Here is a 20,005-nt window from a genome sequence, read left to right as displayed (position 1 = left end):
ATTTGATTATTTTAAAACGTTTTTCCAACCAGTGTTTCAGACCATTTGTGCATTGGTGTACACTGATTTTTTTGGCCCATTTTGAATTGTTCAAATATTTATTGTGATGACTTAAAATAAAATGTTTTTTTTATTTTATCGTTGAACTGTAAAAGTTTTTATAAAAGTTTACTTAAAAATTTATTTTAATTTTTTATATAATCATTACGTAACCAATTCGTAATCAAGTTCTCATTACTTTAAAAAAAAAATAACGGTAAGTATACTCCATTAGTTAAAATAAACACCAAAAGCCGAAATAAGCAAGTTAAATAAACTTTCTGAAAAAAGAAACCGGTGGCAAAAAATTATTTTTAAAAATTTGAAAGCTTTTGAAATGCCACGATGCTCTTCAGTGATCTTCATAAATTAACATCATCATTGTTGAAGTGTTTCTTGATAATTGTCAGTAACTCTTTGATTCTTCAGTCGTGTAAATGGAGCCTTGTAAGTTTCATTGTGTTTCTATTAAATTTTGATAAGAGAAAAGTTGCTCAATGTAAGTGCATCATAACTTAAAGAACACCAGTAAACTTCTATATTTAAAAACTTTAAACTTTAAATTTTCCTTAAAAACGTATTGTATGTAGTAAAGCCAGCGTATGGATAAGGTTTGCAACTACTTTGCAATTATGGCAAAAAAAAAAGTGATGTTAAAAATGTTTTTGAGATTAACGTCGGCTCCCGTGTGAGTTGCCCATTACTGCTTGCTCTAACAGGCCTTGTGAACTCTGAAGTGGAGACTTTGTAAACGCGTAAGAGGAGACCTAATAATAAATTGTTATTTACATTTACAAATACCAATTTATATTTACAAATAACAATTTTAGCACGAAGAGAAAAAAATTTTCCTTAGCAATTAGGTGGTTAAACTTTTACAACTTGCCAATTCATATATTGAACATGCGCAGAGAAATTAAAAGCAACACAACAAAGAAGCCATGAAATAAGTTATGTTCGGAATCGGGTGAATTTCTACAAAATTTATTGTGGTTCTCATGAAGTAACACAATAATATAAAACCTAAAACAGTAGTTACTAAAGAGTCTGGTTGATTTACTTGTTTATAAAAAACTGAACCTGAATAGTAAGTAAGAGATGATCAGTCCCTTCGCTAATTAAAAGTATACTATTTTTTTTGCATTTTGTTTTTAAGCTTTGAAAAAAAAAAAGAATCTAAACTTGTTATCAATGTAATTTTTAGCAAAACTTGTTATCAATGTAATTTCTAGCAAAACTCAAGAGTAACTTCTTTTTGTCTTTAATACTTACTGCTTTACGTTTTTATTCTTTACGATTAACTTATGGATTCGATTTGATTATTCGCTGAAAAGCTGTAACAAATGTTAATTCACGTTTTATCTTCCCAAAAGTATTCATAATGAAAGAAATTTTATTTCTTGTACTCAAGAAATGAAGTTAATAACATTATGATTAATTCTTTTTAATTTAATGCTGCTGCAAAATATTTAATTTTATAGAGATTATCTTGTTGGTTTTAAGCTAGTTTCGTTATCTACAGAGAGGTAGCCGGTAACCGATTACGGTACTGATACTTAAATTCTCCCAAGCGGCAACTTTTTGGAAAAAATGGGGCTTAATTATTTTTCAATAATAACCCAGCGAAAACAGCAAATATGAAATAAGCGAGCTGATCAGGCATAAAACTTGATATTTGCATTTTTAATTAAAAAAAATTTTTTTTTTTTTGAAAAAATTATGTATTGTTAGGATTCATAACAAATATCAAAAAATAAAAAAATAAAAAAAGTGAAAATCAATTTGATAATAATTATATATAATTATATAATGAATATATTTTTGAAATATAACGTGGTGTGACCTAACAAAGTCCTATGCTTTAAGAAAGTCCTAGTTTAAGAGATGACAAACTTCGTATATATAAAGAAACATTTGCGGAAGATATCTTTGTTGTTTTAACTAGATATCTAGTTAGATAAAATAACTAAATGTTTTTCTAAGTGTTTATTTTATGTAGACGAAATTTGTCATTTCTTAAATTAGGACTTTCTTAAAGCATAGGACTTTGTTAGGTCACACCACGATAATTGTAATTTTATAAAATTGTAATTTTATTCACCGTCCACAAAACAAAAGAACGAAATGTTTTAATCACAAGTAAGTGCAACTGAACAAAAAAACAAAAAGAATGGGTGGACTTAACACCACCGTTTTGAATTGGAAATACAGAAGCTGCGTGTTAATTTTCTTTTAAAACTACGCGTTAAAAATTGTTTTCAAAAAAAATTTTCAAAAAGAGAAGTTTTTTTTAGATTTTTTTGCTTTAAAAACCAATGAGTAAAATACATAATTAATTGCAGGCAACAAACTCTTCTTATTCGATATTATTTATTACTATTATCTTTTATAGTATACTTTCAAATGAAGAAAGTAAATTCAATAAAACGTAATATTTTCTAATTTTTTTCTTTTCGCTAATTGTGTTCTAGTTGCTTATGAAGCCTAAAAGTTAAAAATATATTGTCGTGGACTTTTAAACCTTATATCAAAAACCACTTAAAAGTTTTAAAGTTGTTCGCATCTTTTTGTTATCCAAAAATTCCCTAAATTCTCTAAAAAGAAAATTCTATAAAAGAAAAAAAAATTAGTTTAAATTTAAATTGTTTAAAAATAACTCTGCAACTTTTTTTTTTTTCGTGTTGACGCATTTTTTACAGCTTATTTCTGAAATTAAACTTTCCCACTGGGTAGCTTAGTTATGTTCGTAAAGTAATTTGAAAGACTTTCTTGGACACATAGACAGTAATTAATACATACACACGTGCAGGGAAGATGGAGTGATTATCAATTTTGTAACGTGTACAAAACGAGGGAGAAAAATGTGCTGGACTTTTTATTCAGACGTCCTAAAAGAACGAAATTACTTTAAGAAAAGTTTTGATAGTCGCAATGAAAAAAATTTCAGAAAGAAATGTTTTGATCTTTTAATGGTTGCTAAAGTAAAAAAAACACAGGCTTTAAAAAAAGAGAGTTATGAGAAAGTGTGTTTTTGACACCGAAATGAATTATATTTTGCTTTTTTTTTTTTTGTATTTTATTCACTTTTTTCTCTGTGTCTCGTCTTTCTATTCAGTGTAGTTAAGGCGGTTTTTGATAATTTACAGAATCATCTGAAAAAAGTGACGAATTTCCTTAACTCTAGATTATAGATTTATCAAGTCCTCACGGTTAGTTTTAAATTTCGAAATGAAATGTCACAAAAGTCTAGTTTTAATAATAATTTTGTTCAGAATCCTCTAAAAAATGTTCAGAATCCTCTAAAAAAAAATGGCAAAGCTACGAAAAATATTTCGACTATTAATTACTTAATTGTTCAGGATTAAAACATCTGCTTCAACCCTGACACCAATATCATCTGCTTCAAATCAAAATGTTATTTCGGGAAGCAGTGTACTAACCAGTAGTTGAGTGACAATTCGGATTAAAAGATTTTTTGTTTTTTTTTTAAAGTTTTAATTCAAAAACAAGTTTTACGGTTGTTGACTTTATTTAAAGATGGTAGAAAGTCCTTGATGGAACAGTGGTGAAAAAAGCTCGCTCTAGCGTATTTTTTATATATTATATTCTCAATAGATACAATATTTATTTAAAACCTTTTTCGTTTAATAAAAATTAATACTTCCCTTAATAACATAATTGATGACAACATAATTGATGACATCATACTTGATGACATCATACATAATAATGAGGCAGAAACATTGACTGTTATATTATTCGATTTAGGTTTCAAGCTCCGGCGATGGTAAGTTTTTTTCTTGAAGTGTTTATTTTGATTTTTCTTAATGGGTTTTTGTAATTTTCCTAAAGCAGGGCCGGAAAGGTGTTCGTAGGCTCCAGGCATTTTATTTTTTAATTACTTTAAATTTTTAATTTTTTTTAATTACTTTAAATTTTTAATTTTTTTAAACTACTTTAAATTTTAAAGAGGTATTTTAAAGAGCCTTTCTACCCTAAAGAGATTGCTCTGAAAATAATAATGTCAAATAATATCATATTCAATATTACATTAAAATTCGAATAAACGCCGTAATTCTAAATTTTATTATACTAAAATTATATCGAAATTAAATTAAATGAAAACATGTTAAATATTGTTTAATCTATGTTTATTTGTTTAAATTTCTATCAAAAACTAAAATTTTGAATAAAATTTTGAATAAAATAATTTCGTTTGAATTGAAAAATTCAAAAAAAATTATTTTATTCAACGTTTTCGTTTTATTTAAGTTTAAATGCTACTAAGAATAGCGAGATGAGGGTTTTCATCAATAATTAATCGGGCCCATTCACCTCATTGAAGGTAAAAGAAAAATTTAATAAAAGAAATGAGGGCACGTTGCCGAATTCGTGAAAAAAAAAAAAAAAAAAAAAATTCAAAGAGATGGATCTTCCAGCAAAATACTGATCCAATGCTTACAACGGGGCGGGGCAAAACATTACTTTGACATTAAATCTTACAGTATACGTAGAATTTTGTTTGTTAAGTGGAAATTTAATAAATACATAGGTTGGTATAAATCACTGATTTTATAAAAAACCCTTTTAAATGTTTGTTTATTTTTGATATTTTTTTGAAGCATAATAAAAAACTAGAAAGGGTTTTTTTTTAGCCAAGACAATTTCTGATTATCTAATTGAAGAAAATTTCTGATTAAAAAAAAGTTTTCTGATTAAAAAAAAATAAATAAATAAAAGCCTGAAGCTCTTATAAACCCTTTTTTTTTCTGAAACGACTTTTTTCGGAATTTCCCATAAAAAACTCGAAAAATATCCAAAGAAACGTTAAAGATTAGCAAACACATGTGATGCCGGAAAACTATAAAATAAAACTATTCATACTATCCTGCTTTACAATGGTCCAATCCTTTTAAAGCTAGACAAGATTTTATTACCAAACATAATTTGGTTTCAAAACCAAATTATGTTTGGTAACAAAATCTTGTCTAGCTTTAAAAGATATATTTATTTAACAATAAATTTTTCATCACTTCGTTTTTGAAATATTTAGCACAACTATATATATGTATCTTTTTGTTCAGTGTCTTGTCCTGGTAGCACAAAAAATTCAAACCCATATGATGGGGGTATGATTTTGGGTACTATAAGGGTTTGCTGCAAATATGATAAAGAATACTATCCTACTTTACAATGGTCCAATCCTTTTTGTAAGTTTAAATTGATAAAACTTTACTTTACATCAAATTTTTAAGAAATTTTAATGCCATTTTTATAAATAATATAATACAACTTAATAACAATTAGTTATTTAATCAATTACGAAATTTTCAATTTATAGTTAAATAATTTATCAAATTTATTGCATCTTTCATTTTTATCATGTTTAACTACAAATTGTATTGAATCAAAATATTTTGTCAGAATATCACCTTCAAGCCAATAGTAGAAATACTGCAGAGAAAGTAAAATTCGCACTAGCTTTGGCGTCGTTATTTTAAATATTTAGAAAGAATTGAGCTTGATATTTTGTCAGATAGCTTTAGCTCATTTGCAAACAAATGATAAGAATGTTTCATTACCTTGAGAGGCAAAAAGCATCTCATTGAACTTTTATTTCAAAAGATTACAGTCAATAACATTTTTTCAAGCTTGGAGATGACTAAAAAGACTGTTTATAACGTCATGTTCAAAGTTTGGTTTTGCTAATAGCACGGAAATTTCGCAACAGAGAAGATGAGGAAACAAAATACTTTTTAAAACTTTCAAAGACCTAATCCAGCGCAATCCTATCCCAATCAGTTAGGAAGATGGCCTAAAATTTTTATGTACTCACTGCGTGATTTAAAAGGTGAAGAATTTTTTGTTTTTTTTTTTTATAAAAAGAAATCTTTATGTATCATGAAGATTGCCCTGCGAATTATCTTCTTGAATGATTCCTGCCAATCATCCCATTTTCTGGAAAGTTTGTATCATTTCATGATACATAAAGGTTTATAACAACTCCAAGAGTCCTGAGGACTTTTTTGAAGCTGTCAGTGTTAAGCTCAGAAGTTATATTCGACCAGTGTGATGATGCTTGAAGTGGTAGTATTAGACTGCCAAAAATACCATCCATCTTTAACAAATTTGGTTTTAAAACGGAAATCTCTGGGAAAAAGATGTCCATCCGCCTAGTTTACCTGACTTAAATCCACTTGATTAACTCAACCGGGCATAAATTTAGTGGAATTTCCGTGCATTTCCTTAATATAGTACCACTACCCTAAAGGATTTTCTTGTCGCATACTTTAAAAACCAGAGCATAAAAATAAATTTTTTATGCAGTATAAAAAAGTAATGTTGAATTTCAAGTTCAAGAAAACTTACTATTAAGGTAATAAACACTAAGTTTTTCAATTTCTACTTATAGTTTGTGGAATTTTTTTTTAGATAAAAACAGCACAGTGAAAAAGTTAGTTGTTTTCATATATCCTATATATGGTCAAACCAGATGTTTTTTCCTTGACAACGTAAGTAAACAATTCTCGGTAAGCTAATTAAAAATAAAAAGGTAATTCTCGGTCTCGGTAAGAGAGAGTTTAATAAATTTTGTAATGAAACACAAATGAGCATATTTATAATTGAAGCACTCAACTTCAAAGTGCGCCCAACCTTTTGAAAGCCACAGTGAGAAAACTATGTAGAAAAATGTTCCCTATGTTTAAAACAAAAGGGATATTATATTCAAATTTCAGTTTAAAAGAATCGGTTACTTTGCATTAATTTTTAAGGATTAATTGATATCATTGTTAATGTCTTAAAATAGTAATGAAATTAAAATGTAGAAATGAATCCTAAAACAGCTATATACTACATAAAAACTTAGTGTATCACATACCTTACTATTTTTTGATAATAGTTACTGACATGCATTTGTTTCAGCATACCACGGAATTTGAGTTTACACGTGAAAAAGGATATAATGATTGGGAAGCTTACTTTGAAGCCCGAGTAAGATCTATTTTCATACTTTTAGTTAGTTTGCTGTATTATTCAATGGATACACATGAATTAATAAATAAAACCTGAAGTTTATTAAGTCTTTTAGCCAACTGATTTGCCATAACTAATTATTACCCATCTAGCGAGTGTCAAAAAATACGCGAATACATGTTTGTCGCAGACGGTGTCATTGCTGATGGTCTAATTGGATGTTGGTTTTTTGGCCGTTAATGTTTTACCAGATGCCACAGAACGCGCCGCTTTGAATATAACAAAAAAGTTTAATTATTCGTAGTCTTTTTTCATCTACGGTGAGGATCAATGAGCAGCGTATATTCAATTATAATGATCAAGGTATACATTCTCTCCAGACTGTCCCACTGCACTTAATGCATTCATGCTTTCCACATTCGCTACTTTATCTATGTGCGATTGGTCATCTTGACAAAGCTGCAGTGGTTTTCACTTGTACAGTCTCTGCAATCACAGAATGCGAGCATTTAGTATTCAGCTGTGATTGATAATTCTTCATTTGTCTCTGCGTTCGCTCCGCCTTCTGTGTCTGCAGCTTCTGCGAGTATGACAAACAGCTCGTTTGTTTCTAGCGAAAACACATCTCAGAATGCGGTTGATGCATTAAAAAAAAAACTCTGATGTCTTATTTTGCTTGCGCCCGCGCTTACCGCACCCGCAGCTATTAATAGCAACGCGGAGAGCTTCCAGAATTTATCATAATCAATGAAATGGGGATTTTAAAAGACCAGTTTTACAATTCAAGCACTGTCTGAAAAAGGCTCCAATCGTCTTTCATGACTGAGATAGCATAAAAAGCTAAAACATTGATCAATAACAATGTAAAAGACCATGATGTAAAATGATGTAAGGTAAGTGATGTACCACAAGTGGAGCTCAAAAAGGAAACTCACAATTTAGATCAAGTTTTCGATGAGAATACTGCTTCATTTGAGATAATAAGAATTGTTTATCTTAAAGAAAAAAATTCAATCACTGCTGCAGAAAGGTGAAGTAAAAGGCTCGATAAATTCTAAGTTGAAATACCTTGATAATTAAGTAATTAAGAGGTCTAGCTGGTACGTTAGTAGTTGCTACTCGATGGGTATGCAATCTCTACTTATATATGTTTCGTTATAAATGTTGAAAATTAGGAGAAACGCTTTTTCGATTAGATATTAATCTTTACGCTATATTCAGAAGGACATGTGCAGCAACCAGTTCGCCCAACGACTTATCGGAAACATTTTGGTAACAAAAGGTTTCATAAAATTGGTTTTGTCTTTAGTCAGAATAAGAAATTATACTTGTTGGGTATCTTATAGAATATCGGTTTCCCAACAGAACTACTTCATAACACAGAAAAAAAAGATCCTAACAAAAACCATTATATATATGGATCAAAGGCACCTACATTATACAAAAATAATAGTTATGAATACAAAACTCATTCTAGCCGCAGATGTCTGTATGTATTCTCGAGCGAGAGCTCACTCAAATATCATGTGGACGACTGTAAAGGCATAGGCATGAAAGCATAACGTAATGATATGGCGAAAATCAGCCTGTCAACAAAACTGTTGCAAATTATTCTCGTCAATTCTTTAAACAAGTTTCATGTAGTTATTATTATATAGTAGTCCACAGTGATGGAGTGGTCAATGCACCAGTATTGTACCGTTGTGAAGAAGTGGTGCACTTCTTGACAGCCATGAGAGCTGAACTGGAAGAGAGTCTCAAGCAAGCAAATATGATCATGACTGAAGATGAGCATCATATGTATGATGATATACTTGACAGGTTTGGTGTTGGAGTCATAGATAAAGTCCGAGACCAATGCCACATCTCTGGAAAATACCCAGATGCCGCGCGTAATGAGTGCAATCTTAAGGTCCGTATTATCCACATAGAGCTAAAGTCCCAGTGGTCTTCCACAACCTACGAGGCTATGATAAGCATCTAATCATACCTGCGCTGGGTAAATCAGAAACTATAGGTGAAAAAAGCTATCGAAAAGCTGTGCATCTATATAAGTACATTGACAGTCATGAACGCTTCAATGAGACAGAGTTACCACCTAAGGAAGCTTTCTATAGTCAGCTGACTCGAAATCATATTACAGACGAAGACTATAAACATCTTGATAATGTGGAATACTGTAGAGGCTAGCATTGAATATCCTGATAATTTGCACGACGCTCATAGTGACTACACACTGGCACTGTAAGCGATGGTCGTACCTTGGTCATCTGTAAGTGACTGTTAGCATTGTTTGATGAATGAACTAGGGGGCAAACCCACAGAATGCATAAAGCTGGTCCTGTTTCTAGGGTTTGTGCTATAGCGACTTCTTTTTGCACTCTGATGATTTTGCTCACACTTTCTGAAAGTAAGTGTACCTTTAGTGGACGACTGGATGATATTGTTGTAAATTTGACACAAAGGCATTTGTGTAGCTGAAGTCAAGTCTTGCATTTTTAAAAGGCGAGATGGTGATCAAACATGGTTACAATTGTAAACTAGATTTTGGAACCTAGTTTACAAGTGTAACCATGTATTATCACAAGTAAGCTTGTGATAATACATGGTTACACTTGTAAACTAGTTGACAACACTACTTTTGTGATAATACATGGTTACACTTGTAATACTAGTTGACAACACTACTTTTGTACTTCCGTAACAAAATTTATTGTGCTTACATTTAAAATACAAAAAGCCTTTATTTTCTTTACTTTTGATGTAGCCAAAATCTCCAGCAGCATGCACAAATGTTTTACGTTTATCGCCTTCAAATTTTCTGCATTTTTGTTTTTTTTTTGCTTTTTTGAAATTCATTAACACTGCTCGCTTTTAGAGGTTTTATGTTGAAGTTGTTTTTACTTCAGATTTCTTTTAACCACTCTTTCGAGCAGGTTGACATGAAATAGAGTCCGTTGAAAACGAATTAAAAACCGCTTCTTTTTTCTTTTTTTGACCATTTTTCTAAATATTTAAAACCTTCAAAAAATGAGAGGGTCCTAAACTTTATGTGGCTGAATCTTTTTAGCGTCAAAATATATTTTGATGAAATTTGAAACCTAATTTTTTGTTTGAATTCAAGATAAAGAATTTTTTTTTTTCAAAAAATAGTTTCTCTCAATCAGGGGGATGCTGGGGTCATTTTTCAAGGGTATTCCTGTTCCTGTAATCCGACTGCCGTAATTTTTAGCAAAAAAATTATCATTTTAATGAGTATTTGCAAAATAATAGTTGCAATTATCTTCTTGTCAAAAATTTGTTAGGAATGCAAACTTTCCATCTCTACTGACACACACAAAATGAATTAATCTCCGATAACAAAATTAGACAAATGAAATGCCACAAACAGTATTTTAAAAATTATAATATGTTATTAAAATGAAAAAGAAATAGGTATTTTTTCAATTTAAATACACTCTTGAAAAATCTTCTTACAATTTCGTTGAACTGTATTCAACAACCATAGCTCTTAGCTTTTCACTGCGATGGACGTTTTTCTCAGACACAAGGAACTTTTTCAGTGTCTTGTTTAAGTTTTTATGCACTGCTTTAGATGTTTGTTCTGATATATAATACCGAGCGGGATTTTCTTCCTATCGAGATTCTCCTTGAGATGGAACCTGATTATGTGAAACTTCCATCCAAGTAAAATCTTCATTGTGAATACATCATGGACATATACATTTAAGTGAACCATGGATTCCACAAACTTCTCTATTTTTTCTTTGTAGGATATATCAAGTTTCATCCCAAAACAGCATTCAGCTACTAAATCAAACAAAGTTTAACCAACTATTAACTTGCTGAAAATAAATAACTCGAATATTATTAATAATATATTAATAATATTCGAGTCTCCTAATTTTATTTAGACTGGTAGGTCAATAGTCCCCTATCTGTGCTAATTGAATTAAAAACGTTCTAAGAAGTGTTTAAAAAAAATTTAAAAAGCAATGAAGTACCTTCTTTAAACCTCTTCAGGGTTTCAATACATTCCAGACATTCAATTGGAGAATAAATAACCTGAATATCATAAATATGATATTCAGGTGTTGGGATTATGTTGATAATTTCTTCAGTCAATTTCTCATCCAACAGACATGGGTAAGTAACATTTTTAAAATATTGCATTTGTATACGAGGTTTGTTATCAAATTGGTATTTTTTTAATTCATCTGCTAGTTATCCGAAAGTTCTTTGAACTCCTTTTTCATCCATCGGCCCATCACAATAGCAACGCGAGTATTTTCCACCGTGACCCTTGATTATAGAAAATAACTTATAGGTATTGCTTACTTAAAATATAAAATATAAATGTAATAAGATACTTACTGATAATCCAATGATGATGTTGATCAATTAGAGGTCGGAAGCCAAGATAAACTTCAATTGATTCAGTTAACTTCATTTGATTCAGTTGAAGGAGTTGGAAAAGTGTTTTTAGATTGTGATGATTCTCTTCTACGTTTCGAACTATACCTAATATGATCACTTTATTGACCCCCGTGTACTTCTGGTTTCTTGGTTGAAAATTTGATACTGATGGGTTAAACAGTGTTTAATCCATCAGCGATCTCTAAAGATTGTCATGAACGTGTTTAATAAACACGTTCATGACAATCTTTAGAGATCGCTGCGCTCCATCAATACCAACGCGTACAACAGAATTAAAAGTATCCATTTTTCTGAAGGAACAAACTTCAATTATGAGCATTGATAGGTCAGTACAAAACATCTTTTTCAAAAAAGTTTTTACCAAGCTTGAGCTGATTTTATCACATCGTAAAACCTATTCAAGTAGCGTAACCTGTTCGTTATTTCATCTTAGGTGTTCTCCTGTATTACAGATCGTCCAACATCTTTTCTTATCTCCTTCATTATTCCTAACACTGCACAATTTGGAACATAATGGTTTATCTTCAACTTCATGATTGTTTCACTTCTAATATATGCCTTATAGGTGATCGGTCTCTTTTTTTAGCGTACAAGAAACAACTCTTTCAGTGATATTTTGATTCTTTGAAGTAATTAAAGCGTGAAGATTTTGAACAGTTTTTTTTTTTTTGCTGCAAGATTTCGAATACCAGAAAAAAAAAAAGAACTTCTTTTTTCGAATGTAATCTTTTCAGATTCTACGTAGGTGAATTCAGAAAGATTAAATGTACTACTACTTTTAGTATATTGCTCCTCGGCAGCAAATAGCGCAATTGCAGTTGCCATCTCTTTGTTTAATTCTTCCCAACTTTTTAACTTGATCACGACCATTTACCCAGGAAATCTCCACAGCTTTACTAATAGCTTTACCATTCTGTTTTAAATATAAGTTTGACTTGCAGCTTCCACATATTCCTGAAGAATGAGAACTTAGGCTCAAACTCAATCCAGGGTCCATAAAGTCTTTGATCAGATCAATCAATGAATCATTTTTCTCCAAAGATAGACATTTTTTGTCTTTATTGACACAACAGAAACATATCTAAATATCCATAAACATTTAGAAAAATCGTCGAAAAAAAGAAAAAAGATGCGGTTTTTAATTCGTTTTCAACGGTTTCTATTTCATGTCAACCTGCTCGAAAGAGTGGTTAAAAGAAATCTGAAGTAAAAATAACTTCAATCTAAAACCTCTAAAAATGAGCAGCATTAAACTATTCTATCCTTAATGCGTTCAATTAAAAATAATAATTGATATTTTAGCAGTAATAAGCAGTTTTTTGACAATCCGCTTCTTGTATTGGAAGCCGTGACAAGTTTACTAAACACTCGCACCGACAGCTTGTTGTTTTAGGTGAAGACTACAAAGATTTACAAGTCAAGACTCGGACAATTTTGTGATTTTTTATTGTTACGATTTAAGATTTATTTATGATTTTAGCATCTAAGAATAACTTCAGTATTCTAAAGATAGTTTATATTGCAACAAGGTACTTGGAGTATTGTAGCCATGGATTTTTACGTCTCTTTCATTCCTACGACATAAGCAACTGGAATAGATGGCTTAAGATTGCTATCATGAGACTGGATAGCTTTACAGGATTTCTTACTAGAATTTTTAAACAATCACCAATCAACTGTTAATTGCTCAAACAAAATGTCCTTCTTGGCATAACGTGTGGACAGTGTTGCATGTCTTGTTCTGGAATGACTTACATTGGTTCCAGGAAGCATAAGGATACATTGATGGAATGAGCACATGATTCTTAGCCCAGAATAACATGTTGTACAGCAATTATTAGGGGCCAAACATTTATCCCGGCAGAAGGGTGAAGTTTCTTTTGTTGACCAGTGTAATCAAACCTTATACAAGTTCATTTAATTTCCAGCAGATATTTTATGAATTTAACTATTCTTTATACTTATTTAATCTAAATTGAAATTTCAAAGAGAGCTAAAACAAAAACGTTACATAAGAAACATACATATCTGGATAAAAAGGACTAAGAAATAGTAAAACGTTTTCAAATTTTCAAAACCAAAAAGTTGTTTGAGTGGTCAGTTTTACTTTAAAAACCGAAAAAATAATTTTGTGAGATTTATCAAAACATCAAATCATTATTTAAGACAATAAAGTGATCTCCCAGTGATGCGTAGAAGTCTTTGAGATCTCTTATATAATTCGAAAAAAAACATCTTAGTTGACTCCCAGTGATGTGTAGAAGAAAAACTTTAAGATAAAAAAGTGTTCAGGGAAATTCAATGTGGAATGAAGAATTTTTAAAACTTTTTATGTAAAGACCATAATTTTTAAACTTTGAAAATAGCTGTTTTAATAGATGTTTTAAAGTTGTTTTTTTTTTTTTAAAAAAAAAAAAAAACACTCTAGTAAAGCATTATTATGCTATGAGAAAGCCGCGTTTGGGATTTGGAGTGTAACTGGAGATGTAAACTTTCTCTCAAGAGGGTATCTTTAGTTACCTGCGAAATTTCTTGCTTTTGGCTATAGAAAATTTCTTTTTTTAGGCTAATTATATCAGATATACAGCTGCAAAGCTCCTTAAAAGTGCAGGTGAAATGATCTTGACGTGTCATATGCATTTTGACAGAGCTAGATTTGTTAACAGCTTATTTATAAACGTACATCTCAACAACTATCAAACGATTATCAATGATGGAAAAAAAAGAGAAGATTATGTTGCTTTTAAATCTAAAAGAACTTAAAAAAATCATTTTGACTAGATATCTATTTATTGGTGTTTTAAAATGTTTATTTTTGCTAAGCCTCATGATTTTTTTTTTCATTGTTATTTTAACCAAAATCTCTTTTAATAATCCAATTTCTTTTCGTGAAAGACTAAAAATTTTCCATAGTGAAAAATTTGTCATAGTGTGACCGAGCATTAAGTCATAGTATGAAAGACCATTAAAACTTTCGACCATTGTGTATCTACTTAAATAGCTGATGTTTAACATTAAGGACAATAGTCACTAATTCTTTTTATTTTAGATAAGTATGTACCCAATAGCACCTGGTAGTACTGCTCCTTATACTAAGCTTTTAATCAATGACGAGCCATGTGGACCAAGTAAGTCTGAAAATTTTAATTAATTTTCAATGAATAGTTTTTTTTACATTTTATTTTTGTGGCTTTTTTTTTTTCTTATCCCAGTTTCCACAACCACAATTATTATTTCATTTACTTCTGCCTAATCACAAGCATTGTTAGAGTAGTTATTCTTATCGCAACTTTTGATATTTTTATCGCAACTTTTGGAATGCAAACTTTCTAAAAATTGTAAATTTGAGTTGTTTTGAAATGAAACTGTAAAAATACGTTCAACTTCACACGATTCACACGATTCAACTTCACTCGTTACTAATCGTGTGTAAAGGAAAAATCAAACGCTGGAGCACACTGCAAAGTCGTTCGCAGTGGAACTGATTTTGGATGGCATAATATGGCAGGCTGGTTGTGTTTCAATTTTAGCGATCGCTGATATCTAAGAACATTTGCTTAGAAGTTAAAATCGATTTTTCTATTTATTCCAGATTTATAACAGGGGTTGATGATTTGCTGAAATGGAAAAATGTTCTTCAATTGGAAGAAGTTGGGAAGGAAAATAGTATAAAGAAGTAGCTAGAAAAACTTGGATTTTCTTTAAACTTCAACGTTTGTGACAGCGTTGCTTAGTGTATTAAGCTAGTAATTTGATAATTAACTAGACAACACTGTCACAAATACTTGTAAAACATGAAAATTAAGCTTGTCGCAAGTTTTTATTTGAGTGCATGTTCGCTTTAAAACTAATATTATAATCAAGCGTGTGTTCGCTTTCAAACTTATGTTCAAATAAAGTTCGGAAAAAACTTTGTAATAAATTTTTGTAAATAAATGTAAAACCTAAAAGACGAAAAGGTTTATTTCATTTAAGTTTTCAAACTCTTTTAAATTTTTAAGACCAACTACTCTTTACCACATTTAAACACGTCACTGAACCCTGATTCTCGTAGACAAAATCTTTGACTGGATGCTAGTAAATCAGATTGAGTAGAATAAGTTCTATTTCATTTTCCTCTAAGAAGAAACTTGAAGTTAACTTTAAAAAATTTTCATTTGCAAGGAATATATTAGCAGTATTTTGTAGGTAAATTTAAAAAATAAAATCAGGTCAATATTCCAAGTAATGATATTTTTTTAAATAGTTCCATCTCGAAGGTTTCTTCTTTGTTTATAAATCAAATCAATTGTTTTAGATAACATTGAAAAATGTGATCCAGAAGTAAAATCGACCGAGACTCCTAACATAGTGAGATCTCCTAATATAGTCAACACGCACATCGTAATTTTTTCTCTTTTGGGTATTATTACGATTCTTACAGCTGTATGGTTCGTTATAAGAATCAGGCGCAGTTGCCGTTACATGATATTAGTAGAGCCTCCTCTTGGTGGTAAGTGCATTTTTTTGAAATAACTTTATTTGTTTCATCACATATCAATAACATTACGTCATTGAGAATTTTTTTTGATGGCGTTTTTACAAAAGCTGTACAAATAGCAAAAATGACTTTTAAAGAAGAGAATTACAACTTGAAATATCATATTTGAATTGAAACACCCGTTAGCTGTAAAAAAAATCATAAAAGCATCGAAACTCATGACTTAAAAACAGTTGTAATAAACGCTGCGATTGTTTGTGACACATGGGTATCCCCACATTTGGGCCAATAGGAGAATAGTAGTTGCACGTTTTACTGTGCCTCTCTCTCGGATAGTCGGAGAAGTTGCTCTAATGCTTGGAAACTTTTCGTAGAAAAGTTTTTTCTTAGAAAATGTGGTGGGTGATATTGTTTTTCATGCTGACTGCAATATATCCTGCGGACGCCCATAGGATCATTTAAAACTTCGCATTTTATCTGTAAAGTTTATTTCAGTATTATAAGTACCTGTTTGTTTTTGCTTTTTTTTTTTTTTTTTTCAGAAATAGTCAGGTTATATAGATTTGAATGTAGAAATCAAGTTATAAAATTTTGATTTGTAATTTGAATGTAGAAATCAAAGATAGAGTTGTATACATTTCTCATTGCGCGTCAAAAAAAGGAGAGATAGAAAAAGTATTGTCTTTATCAAGACATCTTCAGTCTTTTCCAAATGTCAAGGTTTGCATTGATCTTTGTAATCAAAATTCAATTGTTGATTGTGGAGGTTTATCGTTTTGGATTCCAGATAATTTAACAACAGCTGACAAAGTTCTAATGGTCTTTTCTCCATCGTATTTAAAGGTGCGAATGTTTTTTGTTTTTTTTATCATTATTCTGACAATTTACTAGAGTGGAAATTTGCTGGATTGGAAATAAAAGTAGTAAACAAAACTGATGATAAATCTCTTTTATATAATTAATGTTGCTCCAAAGTTATATGTGCAAAATTGACACTAGGCTCCGAGCTCTGAAAACTGAAAAGAAATTACCATATGCTTCTCACGTAGACGCGATATTAAAAATGTTTAAAAAATATATATATAGCTTTGTTAGTTTTGGTGGGATTTTAAAAGTTCAGAAACTGTAATACTTTAAGCAAGTTAAGAAGTATTCTGATTGATAAGTTCTTATCTATAACTGCTATTGCTTATTTTGGTGTCCAGCCCTAATACCAATTTATTGTTTCCTTGGAAACGTAGCAGTATTTCACGTCTGAAACTTCATAATTGAAGTTTATTATGGATTGAAGTTTAAAATTTTTACTATACAAAATATTTACAAACAATTTTTGAGCAGTTTTAACACTAAATTATAAACGTTTAATTAAACAATGAAATCGTATTTAGCAAACTTTTTATCCCTTCCCCTTTTCTGTTTCTGTTTCAAATGGTTTATTTTTGTGTTGTTTACTTTCAACACATCATTAAGAAGAACACATCATTAAGAAGAACACATCATTAAGAAGAACACATCATTAAGAAGAACACATCATTAAGAAGAACACATCATTAAGAAGAACACATCATTAAGAAGAACACATCATTAAGAAGAACACATCATTAAGAAGAACACATCATTAAGAAGAACACATTATTAAGAAGAACGCATCATTAAGAAGTCTACGAGATGGATTCGGATTTTTAACTTTAAAATGTGAAAAACCCGTATATACAAATTTTCAGTTTTCATTAAGATTAAAATTTATGAGAACTAATAATGAAAAGCAGTAGTTATTTATTTGTAATCTTTTGATTTCTTACTACTTTAATGTAACGGTGAAAATTAAAATTTACAAAATTCAAAAGTTAATTTATTTTAACATTTTTTGATTGTAGTTACCCTATAGGTTCTTTTCCAGTGGGGGCCCTTAAAAAATATGGCCAACCTGACTCTTCCACTGATGGAGAATGCTTTAAATGGCAAAAAAAAAAATGAGTTGGTTAAATTATGAAAATTTATGTAAAATTACGTCTTGTTTACTCTTTTCATTCTAGTTCTGTATTTTTTAACATCATCGTTTGTTGTCAATTTGTCAAATTGAGAAACCTTTGCAACTCTGCATTATGATTGAAATAAAAACGAACTTGATTATTTAAATTTTTTAGAACTTTAAGTCTTTTTTATAAAATAAATTTTTATCGAAAATGTACTAAACTTACAGCATCCGAAACTTCTGGAATTGCTCATGAGCTAAATTTAGCATGCACTTTTTATTTCAGGCTTTAAAATCCCAAGCGACGGTGGAAGATATATTTTGTAAGGTTAACTCCGAGGCCGACTTAATAAGAAAGTTGCTTTATAAAAGTTGCCAACGTTCTTCACAAATTGCTGTTTTACTCAATGGCGTGAAAAAAGAACAGATTCCCGCTGAATTTGATGGTCGCGCACATTTTAACTTTCCAACTTCCTATGACAACTTTGACAAAAATTGGATTGCACTTGTAGGTTATGTGTTGGATATCAACCCTCTAGGTTTGTAACTCTGGGGGGCTTTTTTTCACGGAAGTAACTTTAATAAGCATAATAAGCATAATAAGCATAATGGTTCGTTTCATTCCGTTTAACAGTTTTGTAAAACGTTTTATCAAAGTTGGGAAATTTTTTTTTGGTTTATTTTTCGGAATTTTTACAAAAATAATCAAAACAATGGGTTTTTTTTTTTTTTTTTTTTTACTTTTTATTTTATTTCAAATTATATGACATTTAATAAATGTGGAATAAGAATAAGAAAAGATTAGGAATTAGAAGGAGAATTATGTAATGATTCTAATGACTCTTCACTGTCACTTTTCAGCACTTTTAAAATATGGATGAATAGAACGAATAGTTTTGAAAAATCTTCTTCATCAAAATCTACTGATGATTACTGAACAATAAATGGTGCTAAATTGTCATAGTTTTCTTGTGTAAAAACATATAGGCATTTTCAGGGTTCAAGCTGCATCTTCTGACAGAGATTATGTTACCAGAATCACTTAACAGTCGTGGAATTCCAAATATTCCCGTTACTACATCTACAAGGTGGGGGAAGTGATCTTGGTGGCTTTTCCACCATTTTTAATTTTAAAAATTGCTCTTTTTATATTATACCGAATCACTTTGCACTAATTGATTGTGATCATTTGATGCACCTTGATTCTTGTTTCATTGGTCAAACACAGCTAATAACTGTTCAAAAATTGCGCCGATGTTTGTGTCGAGTTTTTGTACAGCGTTTTCATTTTCATGATTAAACACTTACGTCATATAGTTTTACAAGCAAATTCTCTATTGTTGCCTTGTCATCTGAGGACCATAACTTAGAATACTTTTATTTGGTTTAAGGAATGAGCATTAGATGATCAATTTCTTGAGACTCTGAGTCTATTCGGACAACATCAAAGAAGTTTTCATTTTATGCATCTTTCCACAGTTAATAGTTAAAATAGTTACTGTTTTTTGGTCATTATTTTGAATATAATAATGTTGTTTGGTCATTATTTTGAATATGATAATGAGTTAACTTTAATTACCAGTTAAATTTTTTTTAAAGTGTTGATTAAATAGTGTTAAAACCTATTAAAGTTTAAAATGTGTTTTTCAAAAAACCGCAAATCTGTCACTATTTGTGGCATCCATATAAGTCACCTTCGATAGGATTTCTTAATTGAATTTTCCTCAAGGATTTTGGTCTGTTTTAAATATATGGTTAAAGCGGTTATTGGCGTTAAATATAGCGGTTATAGGTACAATTATTTCCTTTCAGAAACGACTATCAGTCGTATATATAATTAAAACGGCAAGAATTAAGGTGTAAAAGCCGCTACCATAAAATACGTACACATAAGGGGTAATTTTTTGGTTTTTTTCAACGATTAAGCTTTGTAATTTAATGGAAATTTGTCAACTTTTAAGTATCCCTTAAAACTACAACAAACCACAGTGACGGGAATACGTATCGAAATAATAACATTTTTCTGTAACACGTTGTCCTATGACAGGTTTTCTGTAATATTATCCTCGTATTGAAATACCTGGAACTAAGCTTTACGT

General features: G+C 30.2%; 1 protein-coding gene across 4 annotated transcripts; it reads left to right on the top strand.

Moving 5' to 3' along the window:
* The first annotated feature begins 292 nt into the window (after positions 1-292).
* On the top strand, positions 293-18,950 carry LOC149883373 (uncharacterized). 4 transcript variants are annotated; one of them, XM_090100185.1, is made up of 9 exons: positions 293-486; positions 3,808-3,826; positions 5,124-5,249; positions 6,472-6,551; positions 6,964-7,032; positions 14,501-14,579; positions 15,749-15,943; positions 16,545-16,774; positions 18,193-18,946. In XM_090100185.1, the coding sequence occupies exons 1-9, from the start codon at positions 385-387 to the stop codon at positions 18,451-18,453; spliced, it is 1,161 nt and encodes a 386-aa protein (XP_089956311.1). In that variant the 5' UTR covers positions 293-384; the 3' UTR covers positions 18,454-18,946. The 4 variants fall into 4 exon arrangements, with proteins under 4 accessions (XP_089956311.1, XP_089956312.1, XP_089956313.1 ...); XM_090100186.1 differs by lacking the exon at positions 5,124-5,249 and having other exon boundaries at positions 18,193-18,950; XM_090100187.1 differs by lacking the exons at positions 6,472-6,551; positions 6,964-7,032 and having other exon boundaries at positions 374-486; positions 18,193-18,950.
* Positions 18,951-20,005: the final 1,055 nt, after the last annotated feature.

Source organism: Hydra viridissima, unplaced genomic scaffold, assembly GCF_058129835.1.
Source record: "Hydra viridissima isolate aposymbiotic clone 2 unplaced genomic scaffold, HvirCarnegie_v1 scaffold_10, whole genome shotgun sequence".
NCBI classification, from domain to species: Eukaryota; Metazoa; Cnidaria; class Hydrozoa; order Anthoathecata; family Hydridae; genus Hydra; species Hydra viridissima.
The sequence above is the reverse complement of the archived record's forward strand: the minus strand, read 5'-3'. Positions and strand labels throughout refer to the sequence as shown.

Coding starts and splice junctions, on each gene's coding strand:
- LOC149883373 (XM_090100185.1), top strand. CDS start 385: ATGCTCTTCAGTGATCTTCATAAATTAACATCATCATTGTTGAAGTGT. Junction 7,033..14,500: donor AAGCTTACTTTGAAGCCCGA/GTAAGATCTATT, acceptor TTTTTATTTTAG/ATAAGTATGTACCCAATAGC. Junction 16,775..18,192: donor TTTCTCCATCGTATTTAAAG/GTGCGAATGTTT, acceptor TTTTTATTTCAG/GCTTTAAAATCCCAAGCGAC.